This window comes from Sycon ciliatum, chromosome 3, assembly GCF_964019385.1.
Source record: "Sycon ciliatum chromosome 3, ocSycCili1.1, whole genome shotgun sequence".
In the NCBI taxonomy this organism is placed as follows: Eukaryota; Metazoa; Porifera; class Calcarea; order Leucosolenida; family Sycettidae; genus Sycon; species Sycon ciliatum.
Genome location: NC_088645.1, coordinates 5,234,629 through 5,256,287, shown reverse-complemented (window position 1 = coordinate 5,256,287; position 21,659 = coordinate 5,234,629). Strand labels below are relative to the sequence as shown.

Here is a 21,659-nt window from a genome sequence, read left to right as displayed (position 1 = left end):
TGGGGTTAGGTTACCGAAACTCGAGGTGCCAAAATTCAATGGCATTATTCTACAGTGGAATGAATTCTGCGAATTTTTCAACATTCGGTGGATAAATCAAAAATCTCCAATGCAGAAAAGATGAGCTGCTTGAAAGGTTGTCTTACAGGCAGCGCAAGGGATGTTTTAGAGGGCATACCGCTAGATGATGCAAATTACGATGGCGCGTTTCAAATGTTGAAGGAGCGGTTTAGGAAGCAGGAACGCGTCGCGTCGTCAATGCTCATTACAAATCGCTAATGGAAATTCCATCGGCAGAAAACAACACCATCGCACTAAGAAAACTCCACACGCAGATCGAAAGGCATTTGCGATCACTGAAGGCTGTTGGCGAAGATATGAACCAGAAAATCTTCTTGTCCATTGTCATGGGAAAGCTGCCAGAAACGTAATTTTCAAATTGGAGATCATACGCGGAAACAGTGCCCGGATTGTCCACGCACTATGCAAAGTTCTGTTACGATATAAGTAAAGGAAACATGCACTGCACACGCCGACAGTAGGCTAGTCACAGACAGCCCACGCAGTATTGGCGGTTTGCCAAGCTACACACATTCATCGGAAGAAGCTCTACTATCACACACAGCACAGCGGTCACCACCCCGATGCTTTAACTGCAAAGATACCCACTTTACAGACGAATGTACGAAGTCTGTGATGCTAGAGTAGAGGAAGGCAAAGACAGAAAACCGGTGCTTCGTCTGTCTTCGGTCGGGGCACACCGCACGAAACTGCCACAATCCTCGACCATGCTATCACTGTGGACGCGACACTCACCACAGAACCTTGTGCCCGGAGAAATTTGGAGGCAAAAGCACGAACGCACGGAATGGAGATGCGAAACCATTTCAATCAAGATCTGCAAACGCACGGTTCGAAACAGCAACACTTGCTGATTGCAAATTTGACAGCTTGAGCCAATGGAAATTCACACAGTGAGTGACACAGACCAATCGGCGTTGCTTATGCAGATGGCTTTAGCTGACCTCACAGATAACGACAGCAAGCGGTCTTGCCGAGTGCGAGTGTTTTTCGACACCGGCTCTACACGGTCCTTTATCAGCAAGGCGACGCAGAATATCTTGTATGCCGACGTCATTGGTGAAGATGCCCTGTCGATTGCTACGTTTGGTTCAAAGAAGAGGGAGACCAAGGTCTTGAAAAGGGGTCCAAATCCAAGTGAAGACCATTGATGGCGGTAACGTCTCCATTACAGCAAACATCACCCCGAAAATCAGTTCTACAATGAGGCGCCTGCCAATCGGTATGAGGAAACACCCCAGCCTGCAGCGAATGGTCTTAGCAGAACCCATTGCTGATCGACCAGAAGTCGTGACAATAGACATGCTCATTGGTAGTGACTACTACTACGATATCATTGGAAGCGACCATGTCAGATTCTCCGATGGCCTAGTTCTTCTGGACAGCAAGCTTGGATTCGTTCTGACAGGTCGGGCTACCACGTCTGCAGATCTACCCCAAGTCCACGCCATGATGCTGACTGCAGCGGATGTATACAAGCATGACGACTTCGACTTGAAGAAGTTCTGGTCCCTTGAAGAAATCGGTATTACCAGCATCACCAGCACTCTGCTGCCTGAAGATGCAGTGTTGAAGTCATTCAATGAGACGGTGAAGTTTGTCAACGGGGGGTATAGCGTTGAATGGCCGTAGAAAGATAGTGCGACTGACACATCTCTACCAGAGAATTACGAGCTTGCAAGTGGCCGGCTCCGCTGGCTTGTGTTGCGTCTGTCCAAGACCCCAGAAATCCTCGACAAATGCAACGACACCATTCAACGACAACTCAACAGTGGCATCATCGAGACAGTCAACATGACCGAGAACACTGACGCCTTGAAACACAACACTCCACACCACTGCGTAGTGAAGCCTGACAACACGACAACGAAGATTCGAGTTCTTTATGATGCGTCAGCCGAGACGAAATCCAACAACCACAGCCTTAATGATTGCCTCGAAAGCGGGCCAAGCTTGGTACCAGATCTGTGTGGAATTCTGGTCAGATTTCATCTGAAACCGATCAGCATAACCAGTGATGTAGAGAAGGCATTTTGCAAGTCGGGCGGGCGATGCCTGGTCGAGCCGTCACCCGATTTCTTTGGCTCAGAAATGTCCATCAACCAATCTCCGAAGACAACATAGTAGTGTACCGATTCAGCCGCTTGCCATTAATTTGGTGTAGTGTCGAGTCCGTTCCTTCTCACAGCCACGCTTAGTCATCTCCTCCACATTCTTCAGCCTTTCAATCTTTCCTGATTTATTTCAATATTTGGCGTGACTCCTTTTTATAATAGATTAGGAACAATGCCACTTTTCTCCCTCCTTTCCCGTTTTCATCCCTTCTTTGTGTTCATATGTGCCAGATAACTGCTATGCATAAAACTTCTGGTGTACTTGCCAAGTTGGGTGTGTCTTAATACCACTTGTCTGAGAACACATACATGTATTACTTGAAGTGAGAGGCAGCTGAAGCCTCTACAAATGCAGTTGAAGTCCAGGACGATGCCCTGATGCTGCCAATCTGCTTTCTGAACCTTGTTCCTACCCACTTATAAAGGAGGGATGAGCCCAAAAGTGAGATTATTGTCAAATCCACGCAGAGTTTGGACATTTCAGAGGGTTTCAGGTGTTGGGCGGTTCACAAGCCAATTGAATCACCTTTTAAAGATTCTGTTTGAAATTCTCTGCCCTCCCTCGAGGAGGAGACCCAAGTTTTCAGAAGTGAACAAGTGCGAGAAGTGTATACTGTGTGTGCATGCAGTGGCGTAGGGAGATGTTTTAGTTTGGGGGGGGGGGGGGTGGGGGGACTTCCAGCCACTGACCTGCTCATATACTGGTGTGGTCGTACCGGTAGTCCTTCTACAGAAAGTTGTAATTGTTCAAGTATTTCACTCTTCATCACTGGACATGTGAAAACCTAGTACTAGTGCTCGAATCTGGAGAAGAACAATGAAAGTCCTGTGCATGTATGTTGAATACAAGAGATTGCATGCAGCGACCACTGGATAAGTAGCTCTGACTGACAGCCTGGTCAATGTCCAAGGAGAAATTTATCTGAAGGCGAAATGTTTCCGTAATGGTGAACTAGAGGCAACCATAGAGCAATACTTACTGGTGAGGGCAGTGGGATAAGTCTGCGTTTAAGAACTCCCGATTTTCAGCTATTACAAACAAGAACCCCGGACTCATCACATGCCAGTGATAAAACCCCTGCGACTAGGAGTAGCATGTTCCGTTCATAACGAATTTTCCACGATAGTGTAGATGACTAATGTGACCATGGTGAAAATTAATCGTCTAGAGGTCATCGAATTATAGGTGCAAGCCTCGGGCTCAGTTTCTCCATGAACATGTTGAAATGTATGAGCACTGATCAGTCGTACCTTGCTCTCCGACAAGTAACAGTAAGTCTTGAAGTAAGTCTCAAAAACTTCTTCTGGAGAGTGGTTTTATCCAGAAAGCTGCGATATAGCAATGAAGCAAAGTACTGCCACCTTTCCGATTTCGAAGAAAACCGCCCACGGAAAACAACGCTTTTAAATTAGCAGCTACGGTTCAAAGACGACCAAGCGATGATGATCTAGCGATCATGCTTCACACCGGTGGCACACGCTTCTACTTGAAGTATTATAGATGTCATCCAGTGTAGACTTTCTGAGCCTAGCGCCTGTCAAGTACTCTGCACAGTGCTGGGCAAAGAGAAATCCAACCTCATGAATAGAATAGCATTGCTGTGCACTACACTGCACAACACTACACTACACTACACTACACTACACATACTGGTCTGTGCACTACACTGCCCTAACACTACACATACTGGTCTGTGCACTACACTGCCCTAACACTACACATATTACTGGTCTGTGCACTACACTGCCCTAACACTACACATACTGGTCTGTGCACTACACTGCCCTAACACTACACAATACACTCATTGCCGAAGTTGTGTTGCCATGGTGCAAAAATGGCGTTGGATGGCTCGCGCTGTCATCGCAGCCCACGACACGTCTTCCTCCTGTGCTTTCTTGACAAAATTATTTGTTTCGCTTTGTCCTTGTTGCTGGAGGGTTTGATTCTTTGAGATACTGTAGAGCGATTTGGAGTTGGTCAGCCGAGAGTAGTCGTGAGAAATGGAGAAAGAATGTGAGAGAACCTGGACTGCGGATCAAGTCGCTCTGTTCCAGCCTAGGCGAGCAGATGGTTACGATCTCAGTGCCCAGGCACGTCGCTCCTGATTATTTCAAGGGGCTCGATGTGCAAGTGGCACTCGAAACCAGTGCTGCGCAGAGTGCCCATGTTCCTGCCAGTGTCGCTGCTTCAGCCGGGCTGGCGCTGGCGTCTCCAGTGCAAGCAGTATACCTAGTAGCTGAAACCACTCCTGAACCTGCTGTAAAACCCGCCGCTCAGGGCCAGTGCAAACAGCAACTGATGCTGCTACCGAAAGGGCCCCATATTCACTTCTGTCCAGCTCTGTCCTGCGCGCTCCCACCTCTTGTGGGGATATCATGCGCTTACGCATGCAAGGGCTGCGCCAACTTTGCAAAGACAGTATTCCCTACCAAGGGCGTGTATCCAGACGTGATCTTTACCTTCTCATCTTGTGAACATCTCCACTTGAGTACTGCTGGCGAAGGGGTTCCAGACGAGGAGGCAGACAAGCCTGCATTACCAAAGCCAGTGATGGCAGCGTACAAGAAGCTACCAAGCTTTTCACACATAACATCTGGCTGGTCTCTATCTCGCCTAACTAAAATCCCTTTCTTCATTACTGAGGCTGTCAAGCACTATCTGTTAAATTCCCCGGAAAAAGATTATGACAAGGAGAGCTTGCAGTGCTACAAGCAACTTCGTGCGTACCAATTATTTGATGAGCACCACCTTCACCATTTGGAGGGAAATCTGTTTGCAGGTGGAACAAACTTTTGTTTCGTCCGTGCGAAATGCTGGCCATCACAAGATACATCAAAGCAAGCCTACACGTGTATCGTCTGCATCAGCAGGGACGATCCAGTGTGCTAAGGTGGATACTGCCAGTGCATTTCCGGATAAGGAGAGTGCTGTTCACATGTCGCGGCTTTGCTGTTTGCGCAGGATGATTTTTGCAGCCATGGCATGCAGAGTTTGTCTGGACCTTCCGTAACAGACATGTTGTATGCATGCACGCTTGTGCTTCTGACTGTTTTTCTAGATCGTGGCTTCTCTTCTGATCTTTCCTCGTCATGTCTGTTGACGTTTGTGAATTATATCATCTTGTCCAACATAAACACAGTACACTGTGAACGAAAGCAACATTTCATTCCACCTCACCTCTCAACCCCTCACAAACAACCGAAAACTCGTCATCGATTGCACTGATTTTTTAACGACTTTCTGGATCAATAATCATCATTTTTATGTCTTCAAACCAGAAATTGGCAGAGATCAAAATGGTCTGTCACCATAGTAAAACATTGACTTACAAGACATTTCTGAATAATGAACTTCGGACTGATGTTAGATTATTACTGGAACAAATCATTTCTGAATGCACAGATTGAGCTAAGTGGAATACTTGGTTGGTTGATAGAACTTGTATTTCCGGTGGAATATATGTAACAATCTTTTTCACATTCACGCAGTATTTATTGGAACAAATTCATATTCTGTGATGATGATGGTCAGCCAGTGTCGGTGAAACGTCTAATGGCCATCGCTGAGGACCAGTGGCATACAAATGTCTAAGGGTAGATAGGCCGCGCCAAGTTTGCATCCTCTTGGCTTTGGGTTCGAGGTATTTGAACAGGGCAGAGAACACTGCGTAGTTAGGCAGCCCGGTGAAGTGCCTGAACTTGTCAGGATTGTTTCTGATGCTGGCTAAATCGATCGAAACACACTTCAGGCTCTCGTACTCATTTTTAATTTCACTGAAGTCTTTTTTCTAGGCCAGGCATGTGATCATCAACTTCACTCGGGTCACTTACACTGATATATCTGTGATCACATGGCAAACCCTGCACAGGACCAGGGGTCGGTGCTGGGTCAATAGCCGAACAGACACCAGACACCACAGAAACGACCCCGGCATCATCAATATCTTGTGGCTCCTCAGACTCTTGACGTTTTCTCTTCAGAACTCGTCTCGCTGGTTTAGGAGTTGCCGTCCACTGGAACTGGGTTGGCACAGCGGTGGGGTTGAGCCATTTTCTTTCTGGCTTCTCACCAGACAGGAGCTTGCCGACGTAATCATCTTGTTTGAAATGAGAGCTGCATACTCTGGTGTTTGATGTGATCTTGAAATTTGATCCCACGTCCCTCCTAATTTCAAATTGCCATAACTTGCACCTTTCTGCATCACTGGGAAAACGATGAAATGCAAGTGACATAATCTAAAGACCGATTACTGCAGAGCGGAACAGCACAGTAGTAGCCCTTGCCTGAAGTTCTTTTCGGCTTCTTGGCAGGTTGGCTGTCAGTGCCAGATTCCACTGCGGCTGACCCCACGGACACTGAAGGCGAAGGAACAACACCAACACTAGCTGCAGCGACAGTTTGTTCGACTGGAACCGGTTCAGGAATGGTTTTAGCTACTGCTTGCGCTGGAGACGCCAGCGCCAGCCCGGCTAAAGCAGCGACACTGGCAGGAACATCGGTACTCTGCACAGTGCTGGTTTCGAGTGCCACTTGCACATCAAGCCACTCGAAAATTAATAATCAGGAGCGACGTGCCTGGGCACTGAGATCGTAACCCTCTGCTCGCCTCTGCTGGAACAGAGCGACTTTATCCGCAGTTCAGGTTCTCTTACATTCTTTCTCCATTTCTCACGACTACTCTCGGCTGACCAACTCCAAATCGCTCTACAGTATCTCAAAGAATCAAACCCTCCAGCAACAAGGACAAAGCGAAACAAATAATTTTGTCAAGAAAGCACAGGAGGAAGACGTGTCGTGGGCTGCGATGACAGCGCGAGCGCTCAGGCGTAGCCATCCAACGCCATTTTTGCACCATGGCAACGCATCTTCGGCAATGAGTGTATACTGGTCTGTGCACTACACTGCCCTAACACTACACATACTGGTCTGTGCACTACACTGCCCTAACACTACACATACTGGTCTGTACACTACACTGCCCTAGCACTACACATACTGGTCTGTGCACTACACTGCCCTAACACTACACATACTGGTCTGTGCACTACACTGCCCTAACACTACACATATTACTGGTCTGTGCACTACACTGCCCTAACACTACACATACTGGTCTGTGCACTACACTGCCCTAACACTACACATACTGCCTTTACTGGTCTGTGCACTACACTGCCCTAACACTACACATACTGGTCTGTGCACTACACTGCCCTAACACTACACATACTGGTCTGTACACTACACTGCCCGAACACTACACATACTGGTCTGTGCACTACACTGCCCTAACACTACACATACTGGTCTGTGCACTACACTGCCCTAACACTACACATACTGGTCTGTGCACTACACTGCCCTAACACTACACATACTGGTCTGTGCACTACACTGCCCTAGCACTACACATACTGGTCTGTGCACTACACTGCCCTAACACTACACATACTGGTATGTGCACTCGAACGCGGCGATACTCTATTTATGAGGTTGGATTTCTCTGCGGGTCAGCACTGTAGATCTACATGACAACAGAACCCACTGCAGGGTCAGCTCTGACTACGATCGAGCTGATTGCATGACTCGTAGATCTACTGATGGATCTGCATGCTTCTCGCTTGCACGTGCGAACATGTATGCATGCACGATGCTGCAATTTCAGTTCGAGCCCGGTGGACTTCTAGACGATGTGTCCTCATGGCTGTTTTTCAACGCTTGGCCTATCGCTGATATCCCTGCGTGGAATGTTCTTCCAGTGGAGTCCAGGTGGGACTTCGGGTGCTCACACTCCATCACCTGGTTGATTATTTCGGAACTGCAATAATACAGGTTCAAATACTTATTGTTTCCTTTTTGTTCGTATCTCTTGTCATCTCTCTTTTCTATACGTCGCACACCAGATGTACTACTATCGCTGTCTTTCTCCTGCTATCTCTCTCTTCTTGCTGTTTTTTTGTTTTTGTTGCCACTGCCGCTCATCATACCCATGCTTGGGTGGAGGGCGGTGTGACCCGTTAGGGTAGCTGTCAATACAGTACAGTACAGTGTGTGTATGTGTGTGTGTGTGTGTGTGTGTGTGTGTGTGTGTGTGTATGTGTGTGTGTATCATCGTGTGTGTGTGTGTGTGTGTGTGCTTGGCGTGCGGGTGGGTGTCAATCGTCGCCGCTCTCTGCTCGTGTCATGTCACTCAGCTTGAGATTCGAACTGGAAAATGGGAATACAGACTGGATTACCATTGTCACCGCGTATGCCCCGACTTTTCAGAGCAAACGCTCTGCAAAGGACGAGTTCTATGCGTCGCTCCAGAATGTCATGAACAACATCGCCCCAAGTGAAAAATTTATTTTGCTGGACGATTTCAACGCCAGGGTCGGAAGTGGACACAGTCAGGACAGCTGGTGCAGGGTGCGTGGCCCACATGGCCTTGGCATTTTGAACTCTTCTGGTGAGCACCTCCTCAGTTTCTTGGCCATGCATGAGGGCTGGATATGTAACACTTGGTTCTGTAAGAAAGCAGAGTTGAAGGGTACGTGGATGCACCCTAGGAGTCGCCATGTGCACTGCATCGACTACATCATAGTTGCTCAGAGGGACCGTCACCGGTGTACGGATTCACAGATTATCCCATCGGCTGAGTGTGGCAGTGATCACAGTCTACTCGCAATGCGCTTCCGGCTGGGTCGTGTCAGGTGGCGGAAGCCGGCCGCACAGTCCAAGAGTGCTCGTTTTGCAACGTGCCGCTTACCGGATATTGTATCCACTGATGACAATGGTCAAGTCCGCCGTGTTGTTGACGAGTATCAAGACAGTATCGCTGCCAGGCTCAGGAGTGCCGCCGACCCCTGCTCCACTGTTGGTGAAAAATGGAACAACATCCGTAGTGCTATGACAGATGCCGCACAGTCTGCCTTGGGCCGCCAGGGTCGCCGACAGCCGGACTGGTTTGCTGATAGCAGGGATACTTTGAAGCCGCTACTGGTGGAACGTAATGCCTGCCATCGGTCTTGGATAACGAATGGTCGTCGGAACGATGACTACCAGAAGCTGCGCACGGCACGACGACAGGCTAGGCAGGCAGTGCGCACGGCTAAGAACCAGTGGTTTGCCACAGTTGCGGGCAGGGTTGAGATTGGCCGGTTTAATTCCGCACGCGTGTGGGCCGGAGTACGGTCCTTACAAGATGCCCGATCTGGCCTCAAGCCAATCCCAAATATGGCAATCCTAGATGAGAATGGCAACATCTGTACTTCTCCGGCGGAGCAGGGACAGCGATGGTCGCGCCACTTTACCAAGGTCTACAACATCCCCAGCACAATCGACTCCGGTGTTATCGATCAGGTGGAACAGCGGGACATCGTCGAGGAGCTTGGCGAACCACCGAACTTTGCTGAGCTTCAGCGTGTGGTGTCAGCCATGAGCAATGGGAAGGCGGCTGGCGGCTCTGACATCTTACCTGGGATGGTTAAGGTCGGTGGCCCCGCTCTTATGTGTGCCCTCTTGGACCTCGTGTGTACCGTGTGGGAGGCCGAAGCAGTCCCTCAAGAGTGGGTGTTTTAGCAATCTGGTCCCCATCCCGAAGAAGGGCAACCTTGCCAAATGCGATAATTGGCGGGGCATTGCTTTGTTTGAGGTGGTTGGCAAGGTCGTTGCTGCCATGATTCAGCGCCACTTGCAGTCTTTGGCCGAGACCATCCTTCCCGACTCCCAATGTGGTTTTAGGAAAGGTCGGTCATGCACGGATATGGTTTTCGCCGTTCGGCAGGTCGCAGAGAAGCTCTACGAACATCGGTGCAAGGGTTTTCTAGTCTTCGTAGACCTCCGTAAGGCATATGACTCTGTCAGCCGCCAATGCCTAAGGCAGGTGTCCCTGAGCGCCTCATCAATATCATATGCTCTTTCAACACCAATATGACAGCAACGTTGAAGATCCCGGCAGTTGATGCGCCACCAATTGAGGTGCGGAACGGCCTCCGGGAGGGTTGCTGCATGGCACCGGTACTCTTCAATCTGTTGATGTGGGCCGTTTTCCAGCAGTGGCATCGTGCTGTTGCCGACATTCCTGGCGTTGGTATTCCTGTGGCAACAAACCCTGGGGGCAGTCTCCTATTCAGTCGGAAGTCAACAGACAAGAGCAAGGTCCATCGCGAGTGTCAATTTGCAGATGAATCTGCTCTGCTGGCGACCACTCATGATGGTGCACAGCGGGCCCTTGACCAATTCATACATGTAGCGTATTCTTTCGGCTTGACAGTCAACCTGGACAAGACAAAGGTGATGGCTGCTGGATATGGACTCGCGGAAGCAGACAGGCTGCCCCTGGACGTGGCGGGTGACGTGGTCGAGTGTGTAGATAGTTTCCGTTATCTTGGCTCTCTCCTCCCCATGAATGGCCGCTCTACCCCAGATATCAGCTCGCGCATTGCCGGTGCATCACGTGCATTTGGAGCCCTGCGCCAGTCGGTTTTCACTGACAGCAACCTCTCACTTGCTACAAAGCGGCTTGTGTACGGGGCATGCGTGCTGTCTCTGCTTCTGTACTGTGCTGAGTGTTGGGAGCCGTTGAAGCCCGACCTTGATGCACTGTGCTCTTTCCATCTGCGCTGCATCCGTTCCGTGATGGGTATCAGCCAGCGGAATGTCTGGGACGAACGACTGACCAGGGTTGATGTTCTGGAGCGGTGGAATCCGCGTCAGCCCCGTGACATCCCCAGCCTGCTGACATCGCGCCGCATGGAGTGGCTTGGACATGTTGTGCGAATGCATGAGGAGTGTGCCCCGCGTCAACTACTGTTTGGCACCCTACATCCTGTGCGTCCAATGTGCGGCCCGAGGAAAAGGTGGCGCGATGCTGCGCGGAAGGATCTGGCGGCGTTGGGCATCGACGAATGGTATGACTTGGCCCAGGATAGACGGGAATGGCGGGCCGCTTGCAGTGTTCTGCCCCCGCCCGAACCCGTTTGTGAGCCCCTGCGGATACCTTGTGCCGAGTGTGGCTGTCTCTTCTCCAGGAGTGGTTTGCCTCGTCATAAATGCCTCGATGAGTGCCGCAAACCTGTATCAGAACAGAGAGGTAGCCGACAATGTTCTTCCTGCGAGCGCTGGTTCCGCAGTGCCGGAGGTTTGGCGGCCCACAAGTGCCCCAACTCCCAGATGCTCCCCGCGACATCGTCTCGGGCTCCGTGCCGGACGGCGGTGTCTACCATTGCTGGTCAGGCGACTCCTCCGCCGCAGCGTGTGCGGCTCGCTCTCTCATATTGCAAGGCCCACTGTGGGGCCTGTGGCCGATGCTGCCGCTCTACTCGTGGATTCCAAATCCATAGCCGCCGGAGATGGCCCTCTCGTCGTGCCGATTGAACATGGTCCCTGATCTCTCGGCAGACTGCCGACTTTCTGCCGTCGCGCCTCGTTTTCCATGTTGTCGGCCCCGCGAGGGGACACGTGACCGTAATGGCAGTGTTTACCAGGACCAGGACCAGGTGTGTGCGTGTGTGTCTCATATGGTGCAGTTCTAAGTTCAGTCGATTTCCAATCAAGAGGTGGCGGGTTCGATTCACGAAGATTATGGTCACACACGTCTTTCTTCTTTTTCTCAGACTCCTCCTGGCTTTTCCTTCATTCTGCTGCATGGTAACAACCAGTGCATGCCGGAGTATGCGGTGTGATGTTTCTGTGGAATAGAAATAAGAAAAAAGATCAAAAAGTAGGGATTCATCAGCCAGAAAAAGCCACTTTAAATTGCAGTGTGGTGTAGACCAGGCTGAATAGCGGAGTTCAAATCTTCAGCCTTGCAATCTGACCAGCGCTCTGCGAAAACCGACCTTAGGTGCTATTTTGGCGAAATTGAGTTTGTGCTGGATTCTTGACCCATGACCCTTTCTTCAACTTCGGGTGAAGTTTGATGTGGATTGCATACATATTCAGTTAGATACAATGACGATTTCTTTGCACTTTTCCTACAATATTTTGAGAAAAAGTAGCAAAAATCCTGGATTTTATGCTTAATTTTGGAGCCAATGCTGTGAGAATTCAAGCAGCATGATTGCAGCCAAACTTTGCAGAATAAATCTGCATGTCATAATCTTCAAAAGGAAAGGTTTATGATGGCATTGGATCTTCCTGTTGTGGAGATAGACATATTCTTTCTCTCTTCTGTGGATGGTGTTGCTCACGAATCTGCTGGAAGAGGTATTTGGCTCTGTATGAGGATATGCCAGCCAGAGTGACGGGTAGAGGCAGGTGCAAAGTAGTGAAGAAGCTCAGATCAATGCCAGGTTAAAGAATATTGATAGTTTTATCTGGTACTGGTAGTAGAACATCTAGTTATGTCTACATCTGCCGCACACATTGTTTCATAATCGGTGATATCATGGCAGTCTCTTTTCCAAATCTTGCCAAACGTACTGTATGCAGCTTTGCCACCAGGCTTTGTGAACGCCTGGTGAACAAGCTTCTTCGTAGTGATACTGGGCAAATACATGTAGGTTGGTACTGGCTTGTTGTGCCCATGTGGATCTGCAGGTTAAGGGAGGCCATGAGCTATAGCATAATGCTCTATAAAATGCTTCAGCTCCACAACATCTTCCACAGGCAGTGCTTTCCAGAATTCATTCAATTCCTGTGTTGGGCTGATTTCCCTTGCACTGACAGCAGCCTGCACAGATTTCAGCACCCAGGGCTTGATCCTGGGCTGGAGGCATACACAAAGACTTCCTGACATGCATGTACATGACTTCCACACCAGCCACTGACTAGTAGTTCATAGTAGTATTGTTGAGCCCCATCTTATCACATGTCCCAGCATGCTGGACGCGCTGGGTAGCCTCACCACGTCTCCTGAGCACCTCTAGCTTTCCGCCTACACACAAGCAGCGCTCTGACTTGGTCAGGACGTGCGCTGTGTGCGTTGTAAATGTAAAGCAAGGTTTCAAGTGTCAAGCTCTTGAAACAGCACCAGTGCGGAACAACTACAGCCCTTGTCAAACTTGTCGCGCGCCTCCTGGATTGTAGACAGTACTTGAACCGATTTTTCTTGGTCTGCACTCTGTTTATTGCCGGCATTGAGGTGCTGGGCTGGTGGCAAAACTGATGCCTGATCAAAATTCTCCACCCCATGGCCGTCCAGCTCGATCTGGGTAGCGTCCTGCGATTCCACATCCAACTCTCCTTGGCCCTGCTGTCATCAGAACTGCGATTGGACCATTCCAAAAAATGACTATTCATCATAAAGGAGTTCGGATGAAACCTCTGGGAGAAGCCCACAGCAATTATTTGAGCTAGCGACTGTCTTCTGCTTCGTTCTGCCATGACTCTCACCTTGTGATCTTCAAAAATCGACAGACCGTGACGTTTTGTTCTTTTTCTCGAAAAATTTAGAAGCACCTAAGGTCGGTTTTCGCGGAGCGCGGGTCAATTATTCTATTGAATGGTGCAGTCCCGGTACAAGTTGCTATAGCTTCTGTTGTAGCATCACTATCATGACCTCCAGCGTCAAAAGGTCAACATGTCAAAAGGCAAGTGTTTGTGTATCTGTGTGTATATGTGTGTGTCTGTGTGTCTCCGTGTGTGTGTGTGCACGCGTGAGAGAGCATGCATGTGTCTGGGTATGTATGTATGGTATGGGGTGTGTGTGGGTGGGTGTGCGTGTGTGATTGCGCCTATTTATATGATCAACATATAGGTGTTTGAGAAAGGAGGAAGGCAGTTGAACAAGTTTGGTACTAAAGGAAGTGGACCAGGACAGTTCAACAACCCAGTGGGTATTGTCTCGTCCAACGGCAGATTGCTGCTTGTTGATCAGTCCAATCACCGTATCCAGGTTAGGCTATTGTTCTAGGAGGATGTCCATAATGTGTGTGTATATGTGTGTGTATGTGTGTGTGTGTGTGTGTGTGTGTGTGTGTGTGTGTGTCCCTGTGTTCACTGGGGACGGTTGTGCTTTTTTGAGCTGCTGCTTACTGCAAGTCCTCGACCTTTGTAAACTTCACAGAGGCCTGAGGTGGCCCTCTTTGGGCCGCCTCTAGGCCAGGGAAAGCGCATGACAGAGGGAAGCATACAGCTGAGAGACGGGACGGCAATTTGGTGCCGTCACTTTTAGTTGTACCCGACGTCGCCGCTCGCGGAGGTTTGACAAGCCCCCGAGCGGATTTGCACAACATCGCGCGATGAAATCTGTCAGAGAGAAGAGAGGGAGAGGGAGACGTTGCCTGCTGTGTTTGGGCTCATGGAACGTGAGATCCTTGGTGGAGCGGGACGGCAACATCGACACTGCTTGTGTTTCTGGACGCGTCGTGGAAGACAAAAAAATTCACCGAGTTATTTCTGAACTGAAAAGGCTGAAAGTGGCGGCGGCAGGCCTGCAGGAAACCCACTGGTTTGGACAAACTATCTACGCTGTCAACGGATTTACTGTGATCTGTTCGGGCCGCCCCACTCCTGGCGAAGAGGATAATCGACGTCGAGGTGAGGGAGTTGCTCTTGTTTTGAATCGTGATACAACTTCGGCGTGGAGGGCTGGCGGCTGCGTATGGAACGCGGTGAGTTCTCGGATTGTGAGTGTACGTTTGAAGTACTGTGCAGCTGATGGACCGGATGTTTGGCTCACTCTGGTCAGCGTTTATGCTCCAACGTTTGCTGCGTCGCGGGCATGCAAGGAATTATTTTATGACGATCTACAACGCACTCTGTACGATGTACCCCAGACTGACCATTGTGTAGTGCTTGGCGGTTTCAATGCTCGAGTCAGATCTAGTGAGCAGGGTGATGAGTGGTCCACTGCATGTGGTTCGCATGGATTAAGTGCACTGAACTCTTCAGGAGCTGACCTGCTATCATTTGCTGCATTAAATCAGTTGAGTATTTGTAACACTTGGTTCCCCAAGCGAGACCTCTTCAAGCGGACTTGGCAGCACCCAGGCACTTTGAACTGGCACTGTATCGACTACATTCTAGTGCGCCAGGAGGACCGCCGTTGGTGTATGGACACTGCGGTCGCGCGCAGTGCTGAGTGTGGAAGTGACCACCAACTCCTCTGTTTAACTTTTGCACTCCCGTGTGGACGATTAGTTCGGGAGCGCGACCAGGCAAATGTGCGGCGCCGCCGTTATGATGTTGCCCAGCTGCGGGTGCGCACCTCGGGCCCGGACTCACCTTCGCCTGCAGAAAGGTACCAAGCTACCATTGCACCCGAGCTTGTAGATACATGGCAAGAACAGCACGACATAGATCAGAAATGGTCCAACGTCAAAGCGGCTATCGACAAGTCTGCGGCGTCTGTCTTGGGCTTCTCCCGGCGTCGCCAACCAGACTGGTTTCGGGAGGCAGAGTCAGCCATCCAGCTATTGCTAGATGAACGAAATCGGTGCTATACCGACTGGCTATGTAGTGGCCAGAGCCGCGACTGCTCGCACTACACAGCGTTTAAGGTGGCTAGATCCAGGGCGCGTGCTTTCATATCCTCGGCTAGGGTAGACTGGATAAAGGCAAAGGCACAGGCGGCCACAGAGTCGAGATTCAATGGAGCGGTCGTATGGAAGTGCATCCATGACCTCCAGTCTTGTACCCGGGGCCTCGCCCCTGTGCACACTTCCGCCGTGCTGGATGAGAACGGTAACATCTGCAGTTCACCAGAGGAGCAGAGCCATAGGTGGGGAAGACACTTTGACGGTGTTCTCAACGTGGCAAGTGCATGGAATCGCAATGCCCTGGACGACATCCCACAGCGACAGGAGGCTGATCATCTTGCTGAGGCGCCGACTCTCCGTGAAGTCAGCGCGCTATCTCCCGCCTACAGAACGGCAAGTCCGCTGGAGCCTCTGGCATCCTCCCTGAGATGCTGAAGAGGGGTGGCCCTGACCTCACCGCCAAGCTTGTGGAGCTGTTTGGCGATGTGTGGCGTGCTGGGGTGGTCCCGCAGGAGTGGGTGGACGCCACGTTGGTCCCCATCCCAAAGAAAGGGGATTTATCTCGCTGTGATAATTGGCGGGGTATCTCACTGCCGGATGTTGTGGGCAAGGTTTTGGCGAGCGTCATCCAGACTCGTCTCCAGTCCGTGGCTGCGGATTTTCTCCCAGAGTCTCAGTGTGGCTTCAGGCGTGGCCGATCTTGTACAGATATGGTTTTCAGTGTTCGGCAGTTCCTCGAGAAGACCATTGAGCACAACTGCAAAGGCTTCTTTGTATTTATAGACCTCAAGAAAGCCTATGATTCCGTGCCTCGGGATTGCCTGTGGGAAGTCTTATCCCGAGCGGGTATCCCTGCTCCCATGCTTGCTGTGATCCGTTCCTTTCACACTGACATGTCGGCGGTGGTTCGGGTAGAGAACACGACAACTGACCCTATCCGTGTCACGAATGGTCTCCGTCAGGGGTGCACCATGGCACCTGTGCTGTTTAACATCTTCATGTGGGCGGTGGTGACTGTGTGGCAGCGACGAGTCCGAGATGTCCGGTGTTGTTTTTGAGTTCCGGCATTGTGATGGTGACAATAACCTTTACCGCAAGCCTACCAGGACAGATCCGATTGCCATTGCCATTGAGTCACAGTTTGCAGACGACTCAGCACTTTTCGCGACGACTCGTGCAGGGGCGGAGATGGCACTTGCAGTGTTTGACACGACCGCAGCTGAGTTTGGGCTTAAAGTTCGCGCTACCAAGACACAGTTCTTGGTTGCAGGTAGGGATGTTTCGCCTGGGGACTGCGCTCGAATCGAGCTAGCTGGCACGGTCATCGAGTGTGTTTCGGAGTTCCGGTATCTGGGATCTCTCATTCATCACGGTGGCCGGTCGACACAGGACATCACTGCTCGGATTGCGCATGCCTCTCGTGCTTGTGGGGCCTTGCAAGGAACCATCTTCAGCAATCCTGACCTTGATTTGCATATCAAGAGGTGTGTGTTTAATGCATGTGTGCTGTCGCTCCTCCTCTATGGGTCAGAGTGTTGGACACCATTGCAACACGATCTGCAACGTTTGTCAGTCTTTCATATGCGGTGCATCCGTTCCATCCTGGGTGTGTCCCGCAGAGATTGCTGGAATAATCACACGACCAACGCCCAACTGTTGGAGATGTGGGGTGACTCTGATACCATCTGCGTGAAGGTCGCACAGCGTCGCCTAGAGTGGCTGGGCCATGTTGCCCGAATGGACAGTAGCCGGATGCCGAGACAGATCCTGTTTGGCTCACTTCTCACACGTCGCCCAGCACATGGCCCTCGCAAGCGCTGGAAGGATTGCGTTGTCTCCGACCTAAGAGTTCGTGGCCTCACCAAGGAATGGTACCCTATCGCCTGTGAGTCCCGCGCTGACTGGCGGACTATGTACGCCGAGCCTGTGGAGAATGTGCCTCAGCCTGACCCAGTGGTATGTGCGGATTGCAATCGGTCATTCTCGCGCCCTGGAGATCGCGCTCGCCACAAATGTGTGGTTGAGCGGGCAAAGCCGATTGCTGAGCAGCGAGGGGCTTGCCACTGTGGAGATTGTGGGCGTTGGTTTCGCAGCAAGGGTGGTTTAGCTGTTCACCGCTGTTCCGCACCTCAGCCTCAGCCTCCCGAGCCCCGGCAAGTCTATGTGCAGGATGCCTGCTGTGCTGCGCACTGTGCCGTGTGTGCCCGCTGCTTTCGGTCTGTGCAAGGCCGCGGTCGTCACCGGTGCTCGAGGACTGGCCCGCGCCCGACTGCCCAGCAGCGTAATTCGTTCAGCCATGTATGCGTGTGTTCTCGCCGGTTCCGTTTGCCCCACCATCTCCCGCGTCATCAGGCTGCGTGCTCCATCTTCCTCTCTGATGCCCCGCTGGGGTCCACGTGACCCCTGTGGCAGTGGCTCTACAGGACAGGACAGGACAGGTGTGTGTGTGTGTGTGTGTGTGTGTGTGTGTGTGTGTGTGTGTGTGTGTGTGCCGGAGTATGTGGTGGTGTGTGTGTGTGTGTAAAATAAAAAAAATAAAAAATATAATTTATATTCGCATACTGAGCCAGGAATAATATTTTTCTGGTGAAAAGCAGTGATTTGAGTGTGAGCCAGTGTTGCTCACAACCAATTTTTGAGCCAGGAATAATACGTAAAAAAGAGAAGAAACATATCAGAACGAGTTATGCAGCAACTATCCACGACTGTAACAAGATGATAAACGGTCAGAATGTGCGATAAGAAGGCACAAAACTTACAGGCTACTGAGACATTCTGACCGTTTATCATCTTGTTACAGTCGTGGATAGTTGCTGCATAACTCGTTCTGATATGTTTCTTCTCTTTTTTTTACTAAAAAAAGAAAAATGAAAAATAGGGTTTCAGTGGCCAGAAAAAGCCACTTCAATCAGCTGTGTGGTGGATACCAGGCTAAATTAGTGGCGGTCAATTCATCAGCCTTGCAAGTTGTTGAATGGTGTAATCCCAGCACAAGTTGCTATGTCTAACATAGCTGTTCGCTATCATCGCTTCCGCGATAGGCAGATCTGAGATGTGTGTGTGTGTGTGTGTGTTTGTGTACGTTTGTGTGTTTAAAAGTCATCCGTAAATACCGATATTCATTTAGAAACGAAAACTAGTCGTTTCTCTTCAACCCCCCTCCCCCCCCCCCCTCCCTCAGCAACGAACACATACAAACGATGCATAGTATCGATATTTTTTCTTTTCTCTTCAGGACGTGCCCACACATACAAACTGTGCATCGATATTTTTCGAGCGAACAGGCGCTCAGCCCCCTCCCCCCTAAACGAATAGTTTTCGTTTTTAAATGAATATCTATATTTAATGGATGGCCCCTAGGCTTATGTGTATAGATTCTTGGTTGGAGAAAAGCAATTCAGCACACGAATCACAGAAGCCATACAGTTTTAACTAGGCCTTTTGTAACATTACTTTTCAAGTCGAATACAATGGCGATAAACAAGGTAGCAAGCATGTCCTTATTGCCAGCACTTTGGCGGTCAGAACATTAACAAAATAGCATCGTAAATGATAGCTATTGTGACCCCAACTACATGTTTACCGGTCAGAGCATTGACCAAATAACACTTTAAGAGATAGCGCTAGTAGCACCAAACCACCTAGTGAAATACTTAATTTTAATAGTATCAAAAAACAATAGGGACCACAGTACTACAATGTCAAAATAGTGAGAACTTTTGCACATACTTCTTTTGCACACATAGTTCAAATATGCACATGGCACTCATTGCAAACATGGCACTCCTTTTCACTTCACCACTCAAGCGTGTGTGCTCAACAAATCTCACCTTGCTGTTCTGGAGGCAGTGTACATTGCAAAGCTGAAGCCTGAACTGTGTGTGCGATAGAAGCATGTGTGAAAGTTCTCACTGTTTTGACATTGTAGTACTGTGGTCCCCATTGTTGTTTGATACTTGTAAAATTCATTGCTTAACTATTTAGTTGACACCACTAGATCTGTCTTTTAGAGCGCTATTTGGTCAATACTCTGACCGCCAAATATGAGGTGTAGTGGTGTGTTTAGGTTGGGTGGGGGGGGGGGGGGGGCACGCCCTCCCCCCTTCCCACGCCCCTCCCCTTTTCCCCAAAAAGTTCGACCTGGGTTTGAAAGAAACACCAGACTGCTGCATGCACAGGCGGTAGACTCTACACGGTGGGAAGCAGCTTCCAAAAGCAGCTGTACTGACCGTTGGTGTGTAGCGGTGCACTGCAGATGAAACGATTGACTCCACACAATGTCTACACTTTTGTTCACATTCCAGGACACGCTCGATGCGTCTTGAGAAAGGCGTGCAGTGATGTGCAGAATGCAGCACTACCCAAGCGGGACTGAAAAACACAGCTTGGGATCGTTAAGCGCATCCTTCTGCAACATTGTACAACGGTGTTTTGAGGATGACCCCCTCGGGATTCGAATCATGCATTGGTTGACTTGAAGACTGTTCTGCGAAGTCTCAGGCACATCCATGGACTTAAAGAAGCCAAGCTCTGGGCTGCAGAGCCTGGATGGATTTTGCAGAGCATTCTTGCGACGGCGTAATTCCTGTTCCAACAGGAAACCGTGGGATTGATCAAGTCGTTGCAAGTTCAATAGATGACTTGCACAAAGATTGTCTGGGTCTGAGATGTGGCTAGTGGACCTTCTGACTCTCACTTCCCGATCTTTTGACTTTGACTTTGAGACTTTCGCTTTTTGCCTGACGAACGCTGAGCTAGTTTTTTGGCTAGAGTTGTTTTGATTTGGATTCGTCATGCGGAAGCGCTGCTGCGCTTCTCAATGCACCAGCAGACGAGATATGGAACTGAGGCTCCCATTCCATACGTTCCTTTACGAACCGGGAACGCAGAAAAATTGATTCATGCCATATGGAGATGAACTAAAATGAGGTGATTGATGTAGTGTAGAAGTAACATGACAGATGATTGTACAATAATTATGTAGTAACTAAGCATGAGATACTGTAGTCTGTAGCCTAGTGTACGTCTGCAAGAAATACCTGTCATGTAATAATTTGTAATCGGTTGGATAGCTAGCAGTGTGACGTACATTGTTACAGTCATGTGCACCATGTCATCTCCCCCCCCCCCCCCCACCCCCTTCCCCCCCCCCCCCTCTCAGCCAAATCCTGGACACGTCACTGTAGTTGGCGCCACTAGCGCTATCTTTTAAAGTGCTATTTTGTCAATGCTCTGACCGCCAAAGTGCCAGTAATAAGGACATACCGTAATGCCGCATATAAAAGCAGGTGCTTACGGCCGTATAAGCTGGGGTTCAAACCATGCTTCTATAATATATAAGTTATGCTTCTCTTCAAAACATGTTTCTACGTCAACATCAAAGTCACAGTACGTCAGTCCGGTAATCACTCGATAATATGCCACTCGGATTTGAAATTCATGACTGAGACACGCCAATTGTCTGAGAATACACGAAAACGAAATACAAAATGCAAAAACATGGCAGGGAGATATTTGAGATGCAAAAGTCTGTTCAGATTTGCAATTGACACATCAAAATCAAGTCAAAATCAAGTTGACGGTATTAAAAAGCAATGAACATGGCAAGGTAAGGAATTCCCGACAATTTTGCTTGTAAAAAGACTGAAATCTGCCAGCAACAAACCAAAACAAAGATTTGGAAAGCCAGGGTGGAAATTTACACTTACAGTACTACAACAAGATCATCATCGCTATCGGCAGTCTCCATGGTGAAATGAGCTACTTCAAGATGAGCAGTTGCAGCAGATTCTTCAGTCAAGAGAGAGTCGGCAGTCGCAGCTGATACAGCGGTCGCAGCAGAGTTGACATCATCGTCGTCATCGTCGTCTTCACTGGAGGTGCCGCCAGCAGCACCATCATCAGCAGCCACTTCACCAAGAACATTCGCCTCTTGGTCAAGCTCATCTTCGAACTCTTCCACAACATTGGCTGGCAGCAGCTGCGCAGGCGGCAATGAGAAAAGCTCTTCAAGACGTTCTCGTCCATCAGCTGTGGGACGACCTTCCTTGAAGCAGG

General features: G+C 49.7%; 1 protein-coding gene across 3 annotated transcripts in view; it reads left to right on the top strand.

Moving 5' to 3' along the window:
• Positions 1–21,659, top strand: part of LOC135811250 (tripartite motif-containing protein 2-like) — a 252,222-nt gene that overhangs the window by 175,749 nt on the left and 54,814 nt on the right. For all 3 annotated transcript variants that reach the window (XM_065324450.1, XM_065324449.1, XM_065324448.1), the window contains one exon: positions 13,880–14,017. In XM_065324450.1, coding sequence (XP_065180522.1) covers positions 13,880–14,017 — 138 coding nt within the window. The remainder of the gene's footprint in view (positions 1–13,879; positions 14,018–21,659) is intronic.